The 22,202-nt window shown below is 43.7% G+C and overlaps 1 protein-coding gene across 1 annotated transcript; it reads left to right on the forward strand.

Moving 5' to 3' along the window:
• Window positions 1–3,026: 3,026 nt before the first annotated feature.
• Window positions 3,027–20,293, forward strand: LOC306913016 (uncharacterized protein). The gene is made up of 9 exons (XM_079489511.1): window positions 3,027–3,086; window positions 4,202–4,346; window positions 4,756–4,895; window positions 6,234–6,378; window positions 12,238–12,377; window positions 12,522–12,665; window positions 15,919–15,986; window positions 16,833–17,023; window positions 17,700–20,293. The coding sequence occupies exons 2-9, from the start codon at window positions 4,238–4,240 to the stop codon at window positions 18,701–18,703; spliced, it is 1,941 nt and encodes a 646-aa protein (XP_079345637.1). The 5' UTR covers window positions 3,027–3,086; window positions 4,202–4,237; the 3' UTR covers window positions 18,704–20,293.
• The last annotated feature ends 1,909 nt before the right edge of the window (window positions 20,294–22,202 follow it).

Genomic DNA, 22,202 nt, shown 5'->3' on the forward strand with positions numbered 1-22,202 from the left:
GGTAGGAGGGACTACAGGCGGACCCGTGGATTCATGACCGGGAAACCCCGTGCAGCTGGGCTTTTAAATTGAGCGCTCGGTTGCACTTCCGCATTTGACCACCAAAATGTGGTGGTCAAATGCGGAAGTAGACGTTCTGAGACGGTACTTCCGGCAGTCTTCCGGGTGCTTCAAAACGCCACTGAGCAACTTCCACTGACATGAATAGCTGGGGGGACGGAGCTTCGCGCCAGTTCAGTCTCTATCCTTTTATATACTCTATGGAACTATCCCTTTGAGATAGAAAGAGCACTTCCGCATTCCATTGTTACAATGGGAATCAATGCTAGTGTCGCCACTCTCTTACTAGATTACTCTGGCAGTGTTCTGTCAGCAAATACAAGCTAGCAATTATAAGACTTCCGATGGACGACAACTTCAAAATAAGAGTAACCTCTAGAGTAGCCTGAATCCATTGGTAAAACTATTAATTTGCACATTAAAACTATTAAGCATTTAAACAATGTTCTTTGTAAAATAATAACAATAATAATATCATTAAAACTGTATCTAAATGGATACATTAAATTATCAGTTTTACAACATAGAGCATAATTTAAATGCGTAATGTATAATTTTAATTTGCAAATTAATAGTTTTTCAATGGATTCAGTTTACTCTCAAACCTTTTTGGCCATGCACCCTTAGAGTATATAAGCATGCACCCCTGTTACCTCCCGAACTAGCTGACGCACCCCCCACATGGAAATATAATATATTTCATATTTATCCACATATTAACCTGAATATTATGGCATGCAACATAATTATGCTTGCCATATATTGGCATATGTTAATATATTTAAAATAAAGCTATAGCACCACCATTAGCCTTTTCATGTTGCGCAACCCCTAGAAGCCGCTAGGTGCATGCACGCACCACAGTTTGGGAACCACTGAGGGTACTCTTATTTTGAAGAGATCGTCCTCCGGAAGTCGTATATCTGCAAGCTAATATCTGCATTCTGCACAGAGCCAGAGCCATGCACATCTGCAGAGAGAACCCTGCTGCTGCTATTGGTGATCATCATAGAACACTGGTTCACAGGCACAACTACTGTTGTGCTAGCTCTCTGCTAAGCTACGTCCATCGATCGCTGCTGTTTCTCTGCTAAAGTAAGTATACTCATTTATAGTGGACTAAAACGTAACATCACGCTAATAACGCGCTAATCAGTGGCGTATGCAGGAATTGCATCTTAGGCAGTCAAACCTCTCGCGGGTCCGCGGACCACCCCTGGGGGCACAACATAATTAAAGAACCCAACAACTCTTCAAAACTGAAAAACGTCAATGAAGAGAACATGCAAGTATATTAATCAATGTATGTATTTTTATTAAAAAGAAGAAAATAAGCACAGTAGGCCTATGCAGCACTAAGATAAGGTGAACATGACGTCCTGCACAAATTAGTGACTCATTTCAACATTACATGTGCATTACATTGGAATAATGACTTTTAATTTGCGTCCCACTTTTTTTGAGTGGTGTACTGTGGATGGGTGAATGCGTCTGAGCACGAAAACAGCACGATTGTTTTTCACCACCTGTGCGCAACCTAACACACACACACGCACATAAATGAACTGTAGGCTATGGTGATTTCGGGTGTGCCAGTACAGTACAGTATAGTACACTGACAGTAAAGAGGGTACAGTAGAGGGACTCCGACCCGGGCCCCTCCACACGTCATTTCTCAACTGTTTCGGACGGGGGGTGGCTCGCCGGAATCAGGCCGGCACCCTGGGCACATTCCTGGGGGTCTGGATGTTCCAGCGACCCCGGGGACCCCCACACGGTAACTCTCATTTCTCGACCGTTTCGGACTTGGGGCGGCTCACCGGAACCGGGCCAGCCCACTGGCCGCATTCCTGGGGGTCTGGATGTTCCGGGGACCCCCCGGGACCCCCGCATGGTAACTGTCATTTCTCTACCGTTTCGGACGCGGGACGGCTCGCCGGAAACGGCCCGGCCCGGCCCCCTGGGCACGTTGCTGGTGGTCTGGATCTTCCGGGGACCCCACATGGTAACTTTGTCATTTTTTTGTCGAACGCTTCGGACGGGGGCGGCTCGCCGGAACCGGGCCGGCACCCTGGCCGCCTTCCTGTGGGTCTGTAACTTCTGCGGACCCCCCGGGGACCCCCACACAGAGTTGCAACACTCACAATGTTTAGCTGCACCGTTTTGCAATGTGAAATGCCACCGAATTAGTAATCCGTTTCCACTTTGCTTCTATCTTGTCATATGGGCCATGTAAACATGAAGCCCCATGTCTCTTTTCTATTTGTGAAAGCTTATGTTTTTATTCGGAATGTCTTACATCTTGCATATATAGATCGTGGCTCAGCGGTCCAGGCACCTTGGCTGGTAATCCAGTCTGGCAGTGTGCCGCGGGCTCGACTCCCGATCCCGACGGCCTTTACTGCATGTCACTCCCACGTCTCTCTCCCCATTTCCTGTCAGCCTACTGTCTGTCCCTCTATGACAATATATATAAAATAAAGTATATATAAAATAAATCTACATGCTCAGAACGTGTTGCGTAGGCGACGCGTTGTGAGCTTGAAGATCAGCATCAGCTATTGTCAGCATGCAACACGCCATATGACCATACATGGTAAATGGTGCATTTGCTTTACATAGATTGTGCATTACATTCACACACATTCATACACCGATGGCGGCGGACACCATGCAAGGCACCAACCAGCACATCAGGAGCAATTAGGGGTTCAGTGTCTTGCTCAAGGACACTTCGACACTAACTCTGGGGGAGCCCGGGTTCTAACTGGCAACCTTGCAGTTACCATTCAGCCACTCTGCCTCTGAGCCACCGCTGCCCCCACCGCGACAAATCATAAGTCAGGCAGAAGCATACGTTTTTAGCCGAGGCGACGTACACACATCGCTTTTTAAAACGAAACAGTAGGTCGGGACATGGTATTGATAAACGATGAGCTTTCTCGTTAGCTTCGTTTCGTGGTGTAGAAAAGGAGAGACTGACCGAGACTGACCGAGCCCGGAAGACCCTGCCGCCTGTATTTAAGGTATACCTATGGCGTACATTCACTAGAAACAATGTAGGCTTATATAATATGCAGTCTAACACACAATGGGCCAGATTCACAAAGGAAATTTACACCCAGGTGTAAATAAAGTGTGTAAATGAGTGTGTATATTCTGTATGCTCAATCTCAAAAGTGTCATTCACCAAAGGTGGCGTAATGGCTTCATTTGATCGTATCGCGGCTGTAGCTCATTTTTGCCTCACAGTCACGGGAACTCGCTATTTCCCAAGTGTTTTGCACGGTTTCACCGTGTGGTACAACATCTCCGCCCATTTTACCTCCATAAATGGTAACCGGAAACGAATGTGATGATGTTTCTGGTCGCTATTCTGTGTGTAGCATTCGTTTGATCAATATACAGTAGCCTACATTATTTTAAATTAATACCATAACACAATGGAGCAGGATTTGTACCCAGCGACATAAAGGCATCATCTTACCTTTGGAGGAGAGTGCTGGAGTGGCTAAGTGATTGGCCGACTTGCAAACACGCTGCCATTCAATAATGTGGACTTCTATTTTTTTGCAAGTGCAAGCTGCACAATACATCGATTTTGGATATATATATATATATATATATATATATATATATATATACAGTATATATATATTACACCTTTTTATGAGCTGACCAATGTTGGGCACATGGCCTATGTATTTTATTTGAGGTCAGCCTGTTACTTGACTTGAGAATGGTTGTAGAATACGCACAAAGTCACAGTCCCCCCACCTCCCCCGAAATAATTCCAGTAGAAATGGTCAGAAATCTCGGTACGCTCAAAATATGAGCGTAAATTGCTTGATGAATCGGGGCCTGTGTGTGTGTGTGTGTGTGTGTGTGTGTGTGTGTGTGTGTGTGTGTGTGTGTGTGTGTGTGTGTGTGTGTGTGTGTGTGTGTGTGTGTGTGTGTGTGTGTGTGTGTGTGTGTGTGTGTGTGTGTGTGTGTGTGTGTGTGTGTGTGTGTGTGTGTGTGTGTGTGTGTGTGCGTATGTCTATGTCAGATGGTGGACAGTTTTGACACATCACAGCATGGTGGATGGTGTTTTCATTCAGGCTGCTGAATGATAACTAAATCATCTTTTCTATGTCCACAGAGCACCACAGGAGGAGATCTCACGCCATCACGAGAGATGGCCTCCAAAAGATATTTAGCAAGGTCAGAGGAACAGTGGGAGATGGACCAGAGACTTGGACTGTTTGATGCAAAGCTACAACCCGTAGTAAAGTTGTACAGGATAGGTAAGTACAGTTTAATTTACAGCTAGTTAAACAGGTGCACCTCTGTAACTGTCATGTTGTACCTTGGATTCAAACCCGGTTCTCCTGCACAAGTGCTGAAGTATTTTCCCACTGAGCTAATATGGCCTGGCAACGTGTTGTCAGCTGTGTGTGATATGGTAAATTACTTGAACGATTTGATACAACATATTACAAATATAATAATATGATTGGGCAGTAGGTTTGGTCAATGTAGAGTAGAACATGTATGTCGAAGCTATACCACTGCATTTATACCAGCTCAGTGTCCAGTGTTGCATACAGTAATATTTCCTTTTCCTGTATAGCATTATTTCTATTAAATAAGCTTTTGACCATACATATGTGACTTACTAAATAGTAGTGTGTGTGTGTGTGTGTGTGTCTCCAGTCTCTGACCAGTCTGAGCCCGAGGAGTACTTTTTAGAGGAATGTAAGGTACACAGAGCTCCTACATTCATCGACGACCACCCAGGTGTAGAAAAAGGAGAGACTGACGGGGCCAAGAAGACCCTGCCTCCTGGATTTGAGGTATGGCGTACATTCTAGAGCTGCCGGAATTGTCCAAAAATTACATTCGGATATTCGTTTTAAAAGCCCACGTGGATTCGAGCAATTCGACCCATTCGGATTTTGATTCCGATTCGGGGCCATTCGGATTTTTTAATAATTATATTTACACCAATACAACCTGAGACATAATATTTAAGATCGCATTGCTGGCGCAACTCTCTCTCTCTCTCCGCGCATTGGCGCTGCTGAAAACCGAGTTGGAACACAACGCATGCATTCTCCCGTAAAACTTCACCGACATTTTTCTTAAATGAGCAATCCTACCACCCATAGCCTTATCAAAACGAGGCACGGACTCGGAGGCAGTATTAATTCACAGAACAGAACACTGCATTGCTGCTGCTGCCGGACCGGCGCCGCAGTTCATCCTTACGCATTTTATTTATCTTTTTATAATTTCCTGAAGGATAAAGTCGCTTCATGATTGAAGATTGATGAGTGATAGATCTGTGTGTTGTTGTCTAAAAATATACTCTCCCGTCCGTCCGAAACAACACCGAAGCAAAATAAGTTTCGGCGTAGGCCAGGCCTGTCCCCGATTCTGATCACTAGGTACGCTGTTGACGGAAGATTTCACCCTTCTGAGCAGCGTACACTCACTGCGCAAATAACGTAAAAGGCCACCACGGCCCCGCCCGCCCTGTGCTCACCGTTGTTTGCGCACCGTCCGTGCGCAAATGACGTAGCTCATTGCCGACTTTGCACAGGGCGGGCGGGGGCCTATTGTGAATCGGGGAACCTACGCAGCCTGCGTAGTCTGCGTTTAGGAAGAGTGCGAGGCAGCTGATTTATTCTTCAATGTATGCCGGTGTCGGCGTGTTGCGTGGCAAATATAACTAATCTACAAGCTCACAACGCTTACCCACGGCACCGTCTCGCGAAAACTTGCACAGCATTTTTTTTTTAATTCGAACCTTAATTTTATATATTCAGTTATTCATTTATTTTTTTGATTTGAAAATTCGTTCGAATATGGAATATTCGTTGGCAGCTCTAGTACATTCACTAGAAACAATGAACAATATGCAGTCTAACACAATCGTGTGTGTGTGTGTGTGTGTGTGTGTGTGTGTGTGTGTGTGTGTGTGTGTGTGTGTGTGTGTGTGTGTGTGTGTGTGTGTGTGTGTGTGTGTGTGTGTGTGTGTGTGTGTGTGTGTGTGTGTGTGTGTGTAAAGCATCTATGTCAGATTGTGATGATGAACAGTTTGGACACATCACAGCATATGTCAGAATGCTGCTATCATCCAGGTTGCTGAACGATAACTAAACATTATTTTCTGTTGGTGATTTCCACAGAGCACCACAGGAGGAGATCTCACGCCATCAGGAGAGATGGCCTCCATAACATATTTAGCACGGTCAGAGGAACAGCGGGAGATGGACCAGGGACATGGACTGTTTGATGCAACGCTGCAACCCGTAGTGAAGTTGTACAGGATAGGTATGTGCCATTTTATTTACAGCTAGTTAACCTTAACCTTGAATGTCCAAGTCGGGGTTCTCCGTCCAAGTTCAAGGTCACGGTCAAGTGCCCAACACAGATTGATAAACAAGACGGAGATTAATGAAAACAAAACCGTTCGCATCGCTCTAGAGCCTTGGAGCGCTTGTTGCCCGATCTGATGACGTGTCATCGAAAATCTCCCCTGCCTGTTTAGCTGACAAACGAAAATCTTAAAACGATCATAACTTCCGATCTAAATCATCCCGTCTAATTCTGAAAAAAGATCCTGTGTTAGACGGTGCTCAGCGGTCCAGTCGCTAGTCGCGCTAGATTTATTATTACCTCCCGTTGTTGTCGATAGACTCTAGAGTGGTGTGGCTATTGTTAGCTGCTACACAGACATGCACACCAGCTTCCGGTGCGCCGGTAAAAGTGATGGGCACCCTGGATGAAATGGATTAAATAGTTCCGGGCTTCTAAGGTGTTAAACAGGTGCTCCTCTGTAACTGTCCTGTTGTCTCCTGCACAAGTGCTGAAGTATTTTCCACTGAGCTAATATAGCCTGGCAACGTGTCGTCAGCAAAGGGGGTGTGGAGTGTGATATGGTGAATGGTTTATTTGATACAACAGATTACAATAATATACTGCTCCTTCTCAAAAAAATAGAACATTCTGCAAAAGTTCATATTATCCCGTAATATAATTCAAAAAGTTATATATTCTCAATTCATTGCGCAAAAAGTAAAGTATTTAAAACCTTTTTTGTTTTTATCTTGATGATTATGGCATACATACAGCTCATGAAAATCAAAAAATCCTATCTCAAAATATTAGACTAAAAAAAATGTTTATAGAAAAAAAAGTGCCCCAAATAGTGAGGAGTTAGTGCAGAAAATTAAGCTGTTAACTTCAAGTCATGCTACAGAGGTCCTCTTTGGTATGGAAGTACCTTAGGGTCATAGGAAAAGTTTTATCCAAAGAGACGAGTTGCTACACCGTTCATTTTGGAAATATTCACGTTTTTCAAAATGGCCGCCACCAATTACAGATATACAGCAGAACCAATATCTTTGCTTCTGTTAAAGCTATAATAATAAAATTGGTGTCAAAGTGTAATTTTTTGGGGTCAAGGATTCCAATTTTATAGGTTTCAAGGCAAAAAATCCCAATAATTTTCTCGTTACCATGACAACAGGGGTAAAATATGCAAATTTCATTCGAAAAAATATGTTTTAACAGGGTAACTTCCACCCCTCATCCCCTAAAACTTTTATTTAGTTTTCCCTTTGGCATGGAAGTACCTTAGGGCAATAGGAAAGAAATTATCCAAAGAGACAAATAACATCACTCTTCATTTCTGAAATACATGCATTTTTTAAGATGGCCGCCGCCATATACAACAATACAGCATAGCCCATATCTTTGCTTCCGTTAGAGCTATGATAATAATATTGGTGTCAAAGTGTACAATTTTGGGGCCAAGTAATCCAATTATATAGGTTTCAAGGCAAAAAAAACAATGCTTTTCTTGTTACCAAGGCAATAGGGGTGAAATATGCTAATTTAATTCGAAATAATACGTTTTAACAGGGTAACTTTCCACCCACTCATCCCCTAAAACTTTAATTTAGTTTTCCCTTTGGCATAGAAGTACCTTAGGGCAATCTAAAGAGACAAGTAAGATCACTCTGAAATTTCTGAAATATATACATTTCAAAAATGGCCGGCACCATTCACAGCAATACCGCAGCTGCAGAACCAATATACTGTATTTGCTTCTGTTAAACTATAACTAAAAAATCACACCCGTGTGAACTGAGTGGTGTAAGGTTTTATATAGCATGATCAGCTGTGGTCTGACGTAATGTCTGACGTAATGAAATCACACCCGGATGTGATTTCACAACTGGCTTTTTTTGTGCAGAAAAAATGACCATGGTTGCTACGGTCATCCAGTTCACCCGGGTGTGATTTAATTACGTCAGAAATTATTTTGAACATAGCAACCATGCTCATTTTTTTCTGCACACAAAAGCCAGTTGTAGGAGTGGTTTACACCACTCAAAAATACATCGCATGGATGCACCTGGGACGTATCCTCAGTGATGTATCCTGAGGTCATCTGTGTTTCGGGTCTACCAGCCTCATACCCTTCACTCAGGCGACCCAGTCGGGGTGATCAAGTCTCGACTTACGTCCCAGTAGCTACCCTCAATCAGTCCCACTAGGGCAAGACCAGGGCCACACAATCCGTTGGAACTACTCTAGAACTACTCTGCCAAGGCTGGGAGGTACGCTTCTGGCGCATGGAAGGACTAGGCTCTGTGGGTTGACTCCTGTCCAGGCCCCTCCTACGTCTCACCAGGTCCACTCCTGCTCTCACCAGGCCCAGGACCTGTGCATGCACCAGAGTCCCAGCACCAGACACTTCATTCAGGAGTGGTGGGCAATGGTTCCGCAGACTCCACCCGAGCGGGAAGGTGGTGCTGCGGGCTCCGCTTGCTGCTTGAATGGCCCTCCTAAAGGCCTCACCGAGGTGACCACCGTCTCTCCGGTGGTCACCAGACTATACCTGGTTGTCACATAGTCTAGTCACTATAAATTAAATAATATAAATTATTAAATGATAAACTTCTTCATATGACTATTTACTCTGTGTTTCTGTCTGACTGTATATTTATCTTTCTGACTGCTATCACCTGAGAGTTACACCTGTTGTAAGAAGAACTTCTCACCCTATCTCTAAGAGAGAGGCCGGCGCCGGCAACCCGTCTCATTTTGGCTGCTTACAGTATATCCGCGATCTTATTCTTTCGGTCATGACCCACACTTCATGACCATAGGTGAGAGTAGAAACGAAGATTGCTCGGTAGACAGAGAGCTTTGCCTTTTGGCTAAGATCTATTTTTGTCACAACAGAGCTGTACAGCGACTGCAATACCACTACTGCTGCTCAAATTATCTGGCTGATCTCCTGCTCTGTCCTCCCCTCACTCGTGAATAAGACTTAAACTCTTTCACCTAGGGCAAAGTATTGTTCCCTGCCCAGTATGCACAATTCAGCGGTTTCCTGGTCTCAGATTTGGAGATGCTGATCCTGATCCTAGCCACTGTGCACTCAACCAAAAAAGAATCCACTGAGAGTTGAAGGTCTCGGACAGATGGGTCCGGATAGGTGACAATGCACAGCCCTGGCGGAAGCAAACCCCCACAGGAAACAAATCCAACTTACTGCCCAACACACGTGACAATGTTCTCGCTTTGGGTGTACAGAGATTGGATGGCCCTCAACAACAAATCCCTCAACCCATATTCCTGCAACCTGCATCTACAAAACACATGTAAACTGGATATGCCTACTCCCAGGCCTCTCCAGAATCTCTGAAAGAGTGAAGAGCTGGTCAGTTGTTCTACGGCCAGGACAGAATCCACATTACTCCTCTTGAATCTGAGGTTCGACTATCGGCCGGTCCCTCCTTTCTAGTACCTTGGTGTACACCTTCCCAGGAAGACTGAGCAATGAGAGACCTCTATAATTGGCACACACTCTCTGGGCCCCGAGGGGTCGAAATGTCGAAAAGATGCACAGCGTGAAAAGAGGAGTTAACGGCCAATTATGGGCACTTGCTCAAGTTTAGCGGGCATATAGTTAATATACGGTAATATACAGGTGTGATGGTACAATTCGGGAGTTTACCGGAGTTTGTTGGAAAGTTTAACGGGAGTTTCCGGCAATATACACATCCATATTCCATGCTTTTTGCGCAGTGATGTCTCAACCAAGCCCCTCAACACCCAGAGCCTTTAGTATTTATCGATGGATCTCATCAATCCCTGGGGCTTTGCCACTGTGGAGTTGCTTAACTGGCTGCTGACCTTCAGGCCTGTCGGCACCTTGCAACTGCTGGAGTCCCCCGGGATAACATACCCCGATAGGAGTCCTTCAGTCGGACAGCTTCCCTGGCCACCAGGGTGTTCGAAGACCTTCTGACCACAGCTCACAGCCGCAGCAATACAAGCTTTGAACATTGCCCATTCCCATTCAACGTCCCCAACTTCCACATGCAGGGATGCCAGAGAAGTCCTGCCGGAGGTGCCTCCTCCCAACGTCTCCAGTTCACCCGCGCTAGACGCTTGGGTTTGCCAAGTCTGTCCAGACTTCACCCTCACCACCAGATGGTGATCGGTTGACAGTTCAGCCCATCTCTTCACCCGAGTGTCCAGAACATACTGCCTCAGGTCAGCTGATACGATTTCAAAATCGATCATCTTAGGCCATAGGCTGCTCTGGTACCAAGTACACTTATGAGCATATGTTCGAACATGGTGTTTGTTATGGTCTGTCCATGACTAGCACAGAAATCCAATAACAAGCCACCACTCAGGTTCAGATCAGGGAGATTGTTACTCCCAATCACACCACTCCCATTGATTGATTGATTGATTGATTGACTAGGATTTGCAACCTCATTGTAATGACCCTAAAAATGTACACTTTGACAAGAACTGTACCATTATAGCTTTAATAGAAGCAAAGATCCATACCTTTGCTTCTGTTGTATTACTTCAAATGGTGGTGGCCATTTTTAAACGCATATATTTTAGAAATGAAGAGTGATCTTATTTGTCTTTTTGGATAATTTATTTTTATTGCCCTGCTAAGGTACTTCCATACCAAAGGGAAAAGTAAGTAAATGTATTAGGGGGAGGGGGTATGTTACCCTGTTAAAACGTATTTTTCTAATGAAATGTGCATATTTCACCCCTGTTGTCATGGTAATGAGAAAACTATTGGATTGTTTAGTCTTGAAACCTATTTAATTGGATTCCTTGACGCAGAAATGTACACTTTGACACTAATTTTATCACTATAGCTCTTAAGCAAAGATATATATGTGGCGGCCATTTTTAAAAACACACATTTCTGAAATGAAGAGTGATCTTATTTGTATCTTTGGATAATTAAGGTACCTAAGGTACTTCCATGATGAAATAGAAAACTAAATTAAAGTTTTATGGGGATGGGGAGGGGGTGGAAAGTTACCCTGTTAAAACGTATTTTGAATGACATTTGCATATTTTACCCCTGTTGTCATGGTAACGAGAAAAGGATTGTTTTTTTGTGCCTTGAAACCTATAGAATTGGATTACTTGGCCCCAAAAATGTACACTTTGACACCAATATTATTATCATGGCTCTAACGGAAGCAAAGATATGGGCTATGCTGTATTGTTGTATATGGCGGCGGCCATTTTTAAAAATGCATATATTTCAGAAATGAAGAGTGATGTTATTTGTCTCTTTGGATCATTTCTTTCCTATTGCCCTAAGGTGCTTCCATGCCAAAGGGAAAACTAAATTAAAGTTTTAGGGGATCAGGGGGTGGAAAGTTACCCTGTTAAAACATATTTTTTTGAATGAAATTTGCAAATTTTAACCCTGTTGTCATGGTAACGAGAAAATGATTGGGATTTTTTGTCTTGATCTATTTCATTGGATTCCTTGACCCTAAAAATGTACACTTTGACACCGATATTATTATTATAGCTCTAACAGAGGCAAAGATATGTGGTCTGGTCTAATAGTGGTTCATTGTCGGTGGCCATTTTGAAAAACGTGAATATTTCCGAAATGAAGGGTGTAGCAACTCGTCTCTTTGGATAAAACTTTTCCTATGACCCTAAGGTACTTCCATACCAAAGGGGACCTCTGTAGCATGACTTGAAGTTAAAAGTGTCTTAACTCCTCCACTAAAAGGGCACTTTTTCTAGTTTCTACTGATTACGCTTTCAATCATACAAATGTTACTTACTACATAGTATGTTATGTGCTTGTGTGCATGTGTGTGTGTCCAGTCTCTGACCAGTCTGAGCCTGAGGAGTACTTTTTAGAGGAATGTGAGGTACATGGAGCTCCTATATTCATCGACGACCACCCAGGTGTAGAAAAAGGAGAGACTGACCGAGCCAGGAAAACTCTGCCTCCTGGATTTGAGGTATACTGTATAGTGTACATTCACTAGAAACAATGAACTATATACAGTCTAACGCACAATATCTTAATATCTGTGTGTGTGTGTGTGTGTGTGTGTGTGTGTGTGTGTGTGTGTGTGTGTGTGTGTGTGTGTGCACGTTTTCAGATTAGAAAGTCACGCATTCGCGGTGCAGGTCTAGGAGTATTTTACTGTGGACAATCTAAGCTTCCTGCCGGAACTCACTTTGGTCCGTATGAGGGAGTGAAGACTGTCAAAGAGGAAGCTGAAAAAAGTGGATACTCCTGGGTGGTGAGTGTGTGTGCGCGTGTGTGACTGTGTATGTGTGGCCTAGAGGCTATGTGTATATATTATATATTTGTATATCATGCAGTGCAGAGAAAGCCTTTATATCATTGTATTACACGCAATCATTGAATTTAGCTGTGTTATCTCTGGATAATGACCGATGAGCTCTATACATGCATTATGCGTTACTGGCGACGGATTTCCGTCATGAGGATTCCATATTGGTTCGGTTCTCTTGCATTACAGCGAAACACTTGCACAAAGGGGGTGCAAGTGTACACCACCAGAGATACACAGATCCCCCATTACTATTCATGGTGAACTGATCAACCAGGTAAGTTCGTGCAAATACCTAGGAGTAGTAATAGACCATCTGTTGTCATGGAACGATCAGATTGATTCAGTGTGTAAGAAAACAAAGCAAAGAATCTACTTCCTTCGCCGTCTAAGATCCTTCGGTGCTAGTAGACAGATTCTTCTTTTGTTTTTCACTTCTGTTATTATGAGTGTTCTTCAGTACTGTAGTACCACCTGGTATGGATGTTTGTCTGCAGCCCTAAAGCCACAACTGCTGCAACAACTGAACATTTGTTCAAAGATTGTTGGACAACCACTTCAGAAACTTTATACATCCACGTATGATAACAGCATCCTAAGGTTAGCAAGGAATATCACCTCTAATACTAAGCATGTGTTGTATGGAGAATATAGATTGCTACCTTCAGGAAGGAGATATGGTGTACCAGCATACAATAAGGTCAGACTAAAGAGGTCCTTTGTCCACCAGTCGACCTTGAGGCTTAATCAGGAGTTGTAGTAGCCACGGGGTAATCTAAGCGGTGGATATTGCTCTTGTCTTCATGTCTTTATGTATGTAAATTGTCTTGTTCTTTGTGTTATGTCAAATGTGTGTATATATGTTCTGCATACTTGGCTGCTGGGTCACAACTTCACAAGACAAATTTCAGTGTGAACTGACAATAAAGTACTATATCATATCATATCATGTTTGCCAATCAGAGATTTGAGAGGATTTGTTAGATAAAGTTAGCCATACAGGCGTGCCAATGCAAACACTTTGGGGTGGTGTTTCAATTGGTGTTTCAACTTCCCAAGCCATCTCCATTTTATTCTTGACTGTGTTCTCAAAGGCACTCTTTCACCACCAACACCTCCATGATTATTTCTCGATTGGACCGGCCACTACCACACAGGAGTTAAACAAACAATGCAATTCACGGTTGGCAAACCTCTGCCCGTTTTCAAGGCAGTCGAGCGATAATCATGGAGGTGTTGGTAGGGGGTGGACTGGTTAGACATACTGGTGTTTGTAGGGGGTGGACTGGTTAGACATGATATGATATGATATGATATGATATGATATGATATAGTACTGAAAGTTCGCACTGAAATTTGTCTTGCGGACCAGCAGCCTTGTATGCATCACATATACACACATTTGACATAACACAAAAACAGAAATACAAATACAGTTACATACATAGAGACATAAGGGCACAGAGCAATGTCCACAGCTCAGTCTAATCCTGGCCAAAAACCTGATTTAGCCTCAAAGCCGACTGATGGACAAAATACTTCTTCAGTCTGACCTTATTGTCTCCACCAGGCCGAAGGCATGGGGAGAGAGTATGTTTTGCACTCCGTCCGTCCGTCCGTCCGTCCGTCCGTCCGTCCGTCCGTCCGTCCGTCCGTCCGTGTGTGTGTGTGTGTGTGTGTGTGTGTGTGTGTGTGTGTGTGTGTGTGTGTGTGTGTGTGTGTGTGTGTGTGTGTGTGTGTGTGTGTGTGTGTGTGTGTGTGTGTGTGTGTGTGTGTGTGTGTGTGTCCGTCCGTCCGTCCGTCCGTCCGTCCGTCCGTCCGTCCGTCCGTCCTTCCGTCTGTGAACAGCTAATCTCCGGCACCGTTAACCCGTTCGATGCCAAATTTTGCACACACACTGGATGCCAACGATGAACCTCTGCCCCAAAATTTCCAGAACGGCCTGTTATAGCGCCACCAGGAGGCCGCTTTGTGCAAAACAAGTTTTTGGACAGTACACCTACAGATCTTGTCCAAACATCACGCAAATTGGTACACAGTCTCTCTAGAGCCATTCAACGAAACAGGTCTTTCAGATTTCTCAGACTCCATCCTGATTGGCTAAGATTGGCTTCCAAAGTTCGCAGGAGTGCTCAGTTTCAAAAGAAATCTGCAAATCATGAACACATCGTGTGATTTCCGTGAAATTGTGCACGCACATTCCCACTAGGCCGAGGAAGAAATGCCACATGAACATTTTCAACTCGGCCTCATGGTGGCGCTATAACTGGCCGAAAAGTGTTTTTACCTCTAACTGCACGCATCTGTGGATAACTTTGTATGCCAACTCCCTAGAGGCCAAGGAAAAACCTTTGCCTGGAATTTTTCACATCTGCTCTTTATAGCGCCACCAGGAGGCCGACATATGTAAAACACATTTTCTAATATTACTCCTTCAGATTTTATCCAAATTTCATGCAAATCGGTACACATGCTCTCCATAGTCATGTGATCAAGACGGGTTTGTTTGATTTCTCATAATCCACCCTCATTGGCTACAATTGGCTTCTAAACTTTTCAGGAGTAGCCCGCTTTGTACCCGTTTTATACAATTCGCCAGAACTACTCAACGATTGTGGTGAAACTGTGCATGCATATTCCCACTAGGCTTTGGAAGAAATGCCACTTGAAAGTTTTCAAATCAGCCTCATGGTGGCACTACAACAGGCCAAGCCGCCACACACACACACACACACACACACACACACACACGCTCCTATCCTCCTGGTGGAGACCTGTGCCCAGAAGGGCACTTTTTCTAGTTGTATGCTGGAACACCATAACTCATTCCTGAAGGCAGCAACCTATACTCCATACAAAACTTGGCTAGTGGCCTGGGCCATGGCTCAATGGTCCAGGCACCTTGGCTGGTAATCCAGTCTCGCAGTGTGCCGCGGGTTCGACTCCCGATCCCGACGGCCTTTACTGCATGTCTTCCCCCCGTCTCTCTCCCCATTTCCTGTCAGCCTACTGTCTGTCCCTCCATAAAAAATATAAAATAAAGGCGAAAGCCACAAAAAAACATTTAAAAACATGGCTAGTATTAGAGCCATGTGGTACTGGTCAGCATAACGTATACTTAAGTGGCCATAGGTCAGGAGCCTATGTGTATGTCAGTATAGGCTACTTAAACATAAATCCTGTGTTTCTTTTTCTTTAGATCCGCAGGGAGAAAGACCACTACGACTACATTGATGCCAAGGACGAGACTTGGTCCAACTGGATGAGGTATAGGACATACATATCTGGTTGCAAACTCTTGTAGATCACCGCTCTCTCTCCCACAAACTATTTGTTTACATCTATAGAGGGTATGCACGTGACATCATCATCAAACCAGGAAGTTATGTGGGAACGCCTACTGAGTGCCAAAAAACTACTTTCTGGCCTTGACAGCCCATACATCCAAACAAAAAGGTCCTATCTGATTGCATTAAATAACATTAAACTCACTTTGCCACTCGATTTGCCATTCACTTTATGCATGCGCATACACTCTATACATATCAATTATGTAAATGCAGTGTGCAGACCTCTAGTCTAGACTGTACTTAACACATATATTTGTAGAGCTTGTACCAGCCACAGAAATACAGACCTACCGCCTCCACTCAGGAACAACAGGTTCCTGCTAGAGATGTCCCGATGTATCGGTATCGGAAAAGTATCGGTATCGGCCCTTTTTGGTCATATCGGGTCATATCGTTATGGGCAAATATGCCAGTCTAACCACAGATCCGACACATGGGTAAGGGGTTGACACTATGGCAGGTAAATAAAATGTTGGGGCATATGGAGTTTGCTTTCGAGTTGCCCCAACTGCAAGTGCAACATACGAGTGAGGAGTCTGCTATTAACAACACAAGATAAAATAAGTAATTTTCTTTTATATTATTCTCTGGTATCGGTATCGGCTAACACAGAAATTGTGGCATCGGGATCGAATCGGGAACGAAAAAAGTGTATCGGGACATCCCTAGTTCCTGCCTAACCCCTGCACACAGACTTGTCAAATATCAGTAATATCCTAGAATACGATCTATACTAACTATAAATTGTGCACGTGCGTGTCAGGTACGTGAACTGTGCTCGTCACGAAAAGGAACAGAACCTGATAGCGTTCCAGCATGGAGGAGGTGTCTGGTATTGTTGCTTCCGTCCCGTGGCCAGGGGAGAGGAACTACTGGTCTGGTATGGGGACGAGTACGCCAAGGAACTGGGAATCGTCTTTGACGAGCTGTGGAACAACAAGAGCACTGCTAAAGGTGGGCTATATACCCATCCATTTGTCTGTTAAAAACCCATTCTGGGCGGGAACCCCTTTTGGTGTTTCAAGCATTATGTTATACTTTAGCTAGTGGAAAATAGCAGATCTACAAGCTCATAGCGCGGCACCGAATGCTGCTTTTCTAAATACCTCGTGGGGGGGCCTTGGATGTGTATACACATCTTTAGGTCTTCTTTAATGATATCAAACGAGATCGCTGTAATTCTTCCTTTTTTGTATCCTTCAGAGATCTCCTTGTGTTTCACGTATGCACACTGCCATTCACTTCCTTGTTTACGGGCCGACTATAGTGTCTCATAACTTTGACCAAAAGGGCAATGTTCTGTCTTCATTTCTGATTTGAGGAAGCATCTCGTTTGGAATATTAACGCTTCTAGAGAGACTTTAGATGTGACAGCGTGACGTAATAATGGAAGATTATGTCTCCCGATTTTGGGGGGAAATGGAAGGCGGGGCTTTTCAGAGTGACGAGGCAGGCACAGGATGGGGGGGGGGGGGGGGCGGGGGAGCGTAGTTAATTTGCGCTGCCTGTAGCTTCAGGGCAAGGGCTGAAGCCCTATGCGAGCCTGTGCATTAATCTGGGTTGGGGTTGAGGTGGTGTAGAATCTAGACTAGTTTTGACTGATTTTATCTCCTCTCTCTCTCTCTCACAGGAGTGTTGCGCCGGACTCCCCAGACTGAGCTCTTCTCCTGTTCCGCGTGTCCATATTCCTTCACGTCTCAGGGCTACCTCAATAAACACTTCAAGAGGAGCCACAACGACGTCTATTGCCAAACACTGAGGAGTGAACACATCACCTCAGCAGCAGCTTGTCAGCCAACCAATGGCTCTGTAACCAGGCAGAAAACAGGAGGCACAGACCACCAGCTTGTCCCCACTGGAGAAAAACCTTTCCAGTGTAGTCAATGTGACAGGTGTTTCAGTCGGCCACATTACCTGAAGAAACACCAGTTGGTCCACACCGGAAAAAAACTTTTCCAGTGTAGTCACTGTGACAAGTGTTTCAATCGGTCAAGTCACCTGGAGGCACACCAGCTTGTCCACACTGGAGAAAAACCTTTCCAGTGTACTCGCTGTGACCAGAGTTTCAATCAGTCACAAAACCTGAAGAAACACCAGTTGGTCCACACTGGAGATAAACCTTTCAAGTGTACTCACTGTGACAAGACATTTAGTCTGTTAGGCTCCCTGAACAGACACCGGCTTGTCCACACTGCAGAACAACCTTTCCAGTGTACTTACTGTGGAATGAGATTTAATCTGTCAAGCTCCCTGAAAAGACACCAGCTTGTCCACGCTGGAGAAAAAACATTCCTGTGTACTCACTGTGGCAAGAAATTTAGTCTGTTAAATGACCTGAACATACACCAGCTTGTCCACACTGCAGACAAACGTTTCCAGTGTAGTCACTGTGACAAGGGTTTCAATTCGTCAGGTCACCTGAAGAGACACCAGCGTATCCACACTGGAGAAAAACCTTTTAAATGTAAACATTGTGACAAGAGTTTCAGTCAGTTACAAAATCTGAATTCACACCAGCGTATCCACACTGGAGAAAAACCTTTCCAGTGTACTCAATGTGGCAAGAGTTTTCGTCTGCCAAGCTCCCTGAACAGACACCAGCTTGTCCACACCAAAGTTGTAATAGTTGACTAAAACTAACTAAAAAACGAAAATAATTTAAAAAAAATGTGTTAACTGAAACTAAATATAAACTAAAATAAATAGAAAAACGATAACTAAACTGAAACTGTATTGTGTGTTCACAAAACGAACTCATTATTATTTACATTTTTATCCCATACATTGTCTATGCAATACTGGGCGCTACACTCCCTCTGCCAACCTGGGGAGAGCAACGGATTGACCTCATGCTTCCTTCCAAGCTGCTTCTTTTCCCATAACACAGAACGTGGAAGGAATACGTTATTCCAACAAGTTCCTTTCCCCTCCATCAGGTGCCCCGGCTGGCCAGTGGGAGACTAGTTTAGAGACCAGGATTACTGCACGTTTTGTTTTTGCAAGGGTACCAACCCTACGGGACATGCAGGGCCGGATTAACACCTCTGAGGGCCCCTGGGCACTGAAGCTCGAAGGACCCCCCCCCCCCCCCCTTCACGCGCGCGCAACATTTTTGCTGTTTTGGAGCCGTTTTGGGGCAGTTTTATGCCGTTATATTGGCCTATTTCCGGTCGCCTACCCCCCCAGAGTGACAGCCAATCTAGCGCATTGTTGCTGCTTTACACACAATTGCACTTTTTAGCTGCCCTTCTCACCAACAATAAAACACTAATCTTTTTAGACACCATTTATTACATTCGGATTAGCAGGGAAATTTTCTGTGGAGATAAAAAAAAGAAAAGAAAAAACAAATCAAAACTTTTTTTTTTTTTTTTTTGAGGGGGCCCTTGGGCACATGCCCAAAGTGCCCATATGGTAGATCCGGCCCTGGGGACATGAGTAGAACATGCAAACTCTACACAAAGATCCTTTTGCCAACCCCACCTAGGGTATGGGACGGGAGGAGAGAACACGTCCACAGCGGGAATCAAACCCAGGACCTTCTAGCTGTGAGGCAACAGCGCTACCGACTGTGCCACCGTGCCCCATAGATTTTAGACTTTCCGTCTGTCAAGCTCCCTGAACAGACACCAGCTTGTCCACACTGGAGAAAAACCTTCGTAATCACTGTGACAAGTGTTTCAGTCGGTCAAGTGACCTGAACAAGACACCAGCTTGCCTACACTGAAGAAAAACATTCCCAGTGTAATCACTTTGCCAAGAGTATTAGACAGTCAGAACACCTGAACAGACGCCAGCTTGTCCACACTGAGTTACGTGACCTGAAAGTGCACCTGCATATTCACACCAATAAGAGACAAACTTGCCCAGTGGGATTGATGAATGAAAGGGGGTAGGGTCCGGTTTGGGCAGAATTTGAGAACTTTTGAGGGTATGTGTAAACACAAACATTGTTTTGCTACAGCTTCCTAAGACTAGTTTTAAGTGTTTGTTCATATTAGGCCAGTGTAAACACAAACATTGATGACAAAAGTGAGGAATTGCTGCGATCTGCAACGTTTGTGTGAGAGACTTCTGTGTATCTTTGAATGCACCTGTGTGGACTCGCCAATTTCAGGACTGTTTCACAATGAGTATATTCAACAACCGAACAAAATGTTGTTTCTTCGTGTAGTTTTCACGGTGTCTTGGTGTATGTTTGGAGGAGTTGGAAAGGCACATGTAAAAAATAAAACCAAGATACCACTACATCTCAGAGGAGCAAAACATTTTATTTTTACTTCACTACAATTATTTGAAAATGTTAGTTACTAGCTTACATTTGATTAGAAAGCATACGTTAACCACTTCAGCCCTATACATTCCGGCCAATTGAAAATAGTAGTGGGACGGTTAAGCACATATATGGAAGGTATTGTGCATTTTATGATTAAAGCATGAGCAAATACAGTGTTTCTATATAGCCTACCATGAAGTTTGTTTTCAGACGTGGAACCACTTCTTAATTGACCTCTGGAACTTGTCAGAGGCTGTACGCATTCCAGGCTGTCAAACTATGCCCATGTTAAACCCAGAAATGTTGTTTCCTATACACTTTAGCGACACACACAGCTGTTCGTTGGAGTGGCTAGCACCACTCAAAAGGGCAATTAATTGAGACCTGAGGCTGACCCTAAGAAACATTCTACATTCCTAATGTTGCATTCACACAATTAAGGGATATGCAAAGATGACAGCATATTTGTCGCTTTGTACTGTATATCTGTTGCTCACACGGTCGTTAGCGTCATCAAGCGTTCGTCCGTGGTGATGTATGTTGGAGGCGCGGCGTGGTGGGGGAGATTGAGAAACAAACAATTCAGCATGTAGTAAGGGCATTTTATCAGGTATTTGACAAATCTGGGAACTAAATCGTTACCAAGAAATTTCTTCACCAATGTGTTTCTAAAGGTGTCTAATAACATGTACTAAAAGTTTGAAATTCAACTCCCGTGGGAAATTGAGTTATTAGCATAATATGCATAATATGCCCATAACATCCTATATAAGGCAAAAAAGTCCAAATTTCATCATTCTTTAAGTAGCATGTGACATATGAAACTAGGGTGATTGCATGATTCTGAATCCATTCCAAGCATTAGTTTTGCACAAAAAACACTCCTTGGGCTAAATTAGGCCATGTCCACTTGACCAAATGTGCTGACCTCATCACGTTTGTGTGGCCGTTTTCCTCCCAAGGAGTGTTTTTTGTGCAAAACTAATGCTTGGAATGGATTCAGAATCATGCAAACACCCTAGTTTCATATGTCACATGCTACTTAAAGAATGATGAAATTTGGACTTTTTTGCCTTATATAGGATGTTATGGGCATATTATGCATATTATGTTAATAACTCAATTTCCCACAGGAGTTGAATTTCAAACTTTTAGTACATGTTATTAGACACATTTAGAAACACATTGGTGAAGAAATTTCTTGGTAACGATTTAGTTCCCAGATTTGCATAGATTTCTCTTACTAATGGGAGTCTCAACTGCGAGCTCTTTTGGACCTAAGCATTTTATTTGTTTTAGTCAGCCAGAAGAGCGTAAAAAAAAAGCAGGGAGGGGGAATAAAAAATACAAAACAAATCAATTTAATTGGTTTGTGCTTTGCTGCGTCATTGAAGCTAGTCTTCATCACCAACCTACTTGGGAACGACGTAAGTTAGATGTCTTCATAAATCATCACCAGCCTACTTGGGAACGATGTAAGTTGGCAACAACGGAAATGGGGAATGCATTCCCCACCCTGGTATAAAATACCCATTACTGTACATATCCGTTGTCGTATTAATTGTAAAATACTATATATAAATGACATGTCATAAGAGATATTAGATTATATACTATATATAAATGACATGTCATGAGAGTTATTAGATTATATACTATATGTAAATGACATACATGAATGTCATAAGAGTTGTTAGATTATACTGTAGTGCAGGGGTGGGCAACTGGCGGCCCGGGGGCCACATGCGGCCTCCACCTTCACTTAATGCGACCTGCATGTTAATCAGAATACTGATATAGTATTGATTTCAGCCGTTACAATTCCAAACCCGCTTTAATTACTTATGACTAGTATTA

The sequence above is a fragment of the Electrona antarctica genome, assembly GCF_951216825.1.
Source record: "Electrona antarctica genome assembly, chromosome: 20".
Classification (NCBI taxonomy): domain Eukaryota; kingdom Metazoa; phylum Chordata; class Actinopteri; order Myctophiformes; family Myctophidae; genus Electrona; species Electrona antarctica.

Coding starts and splice junctions, on each gene's coding strand:
- LOC306913016 (XM_079489511.1), top strand. CDS start 4,238: ATGGCCTCCAAAAGATATTTAGCAAGGTCAGAGGAACAGTGGGAGATG. Junction 12,666..15,918: donor AAAGTGGATACTCCTGGGTG/GTGAGTGTGTGT, acceptor CTTTTTCTTTAG/ATCCGCAGGGAGAAAGACCA. Junction 17,024..17,699: donor CAACAAGAGCACTGCTAAAG/GTGGGCTATATA, acceptor TCTCTCTCACAG/GAGTGTTGCGCCGGACTCCC.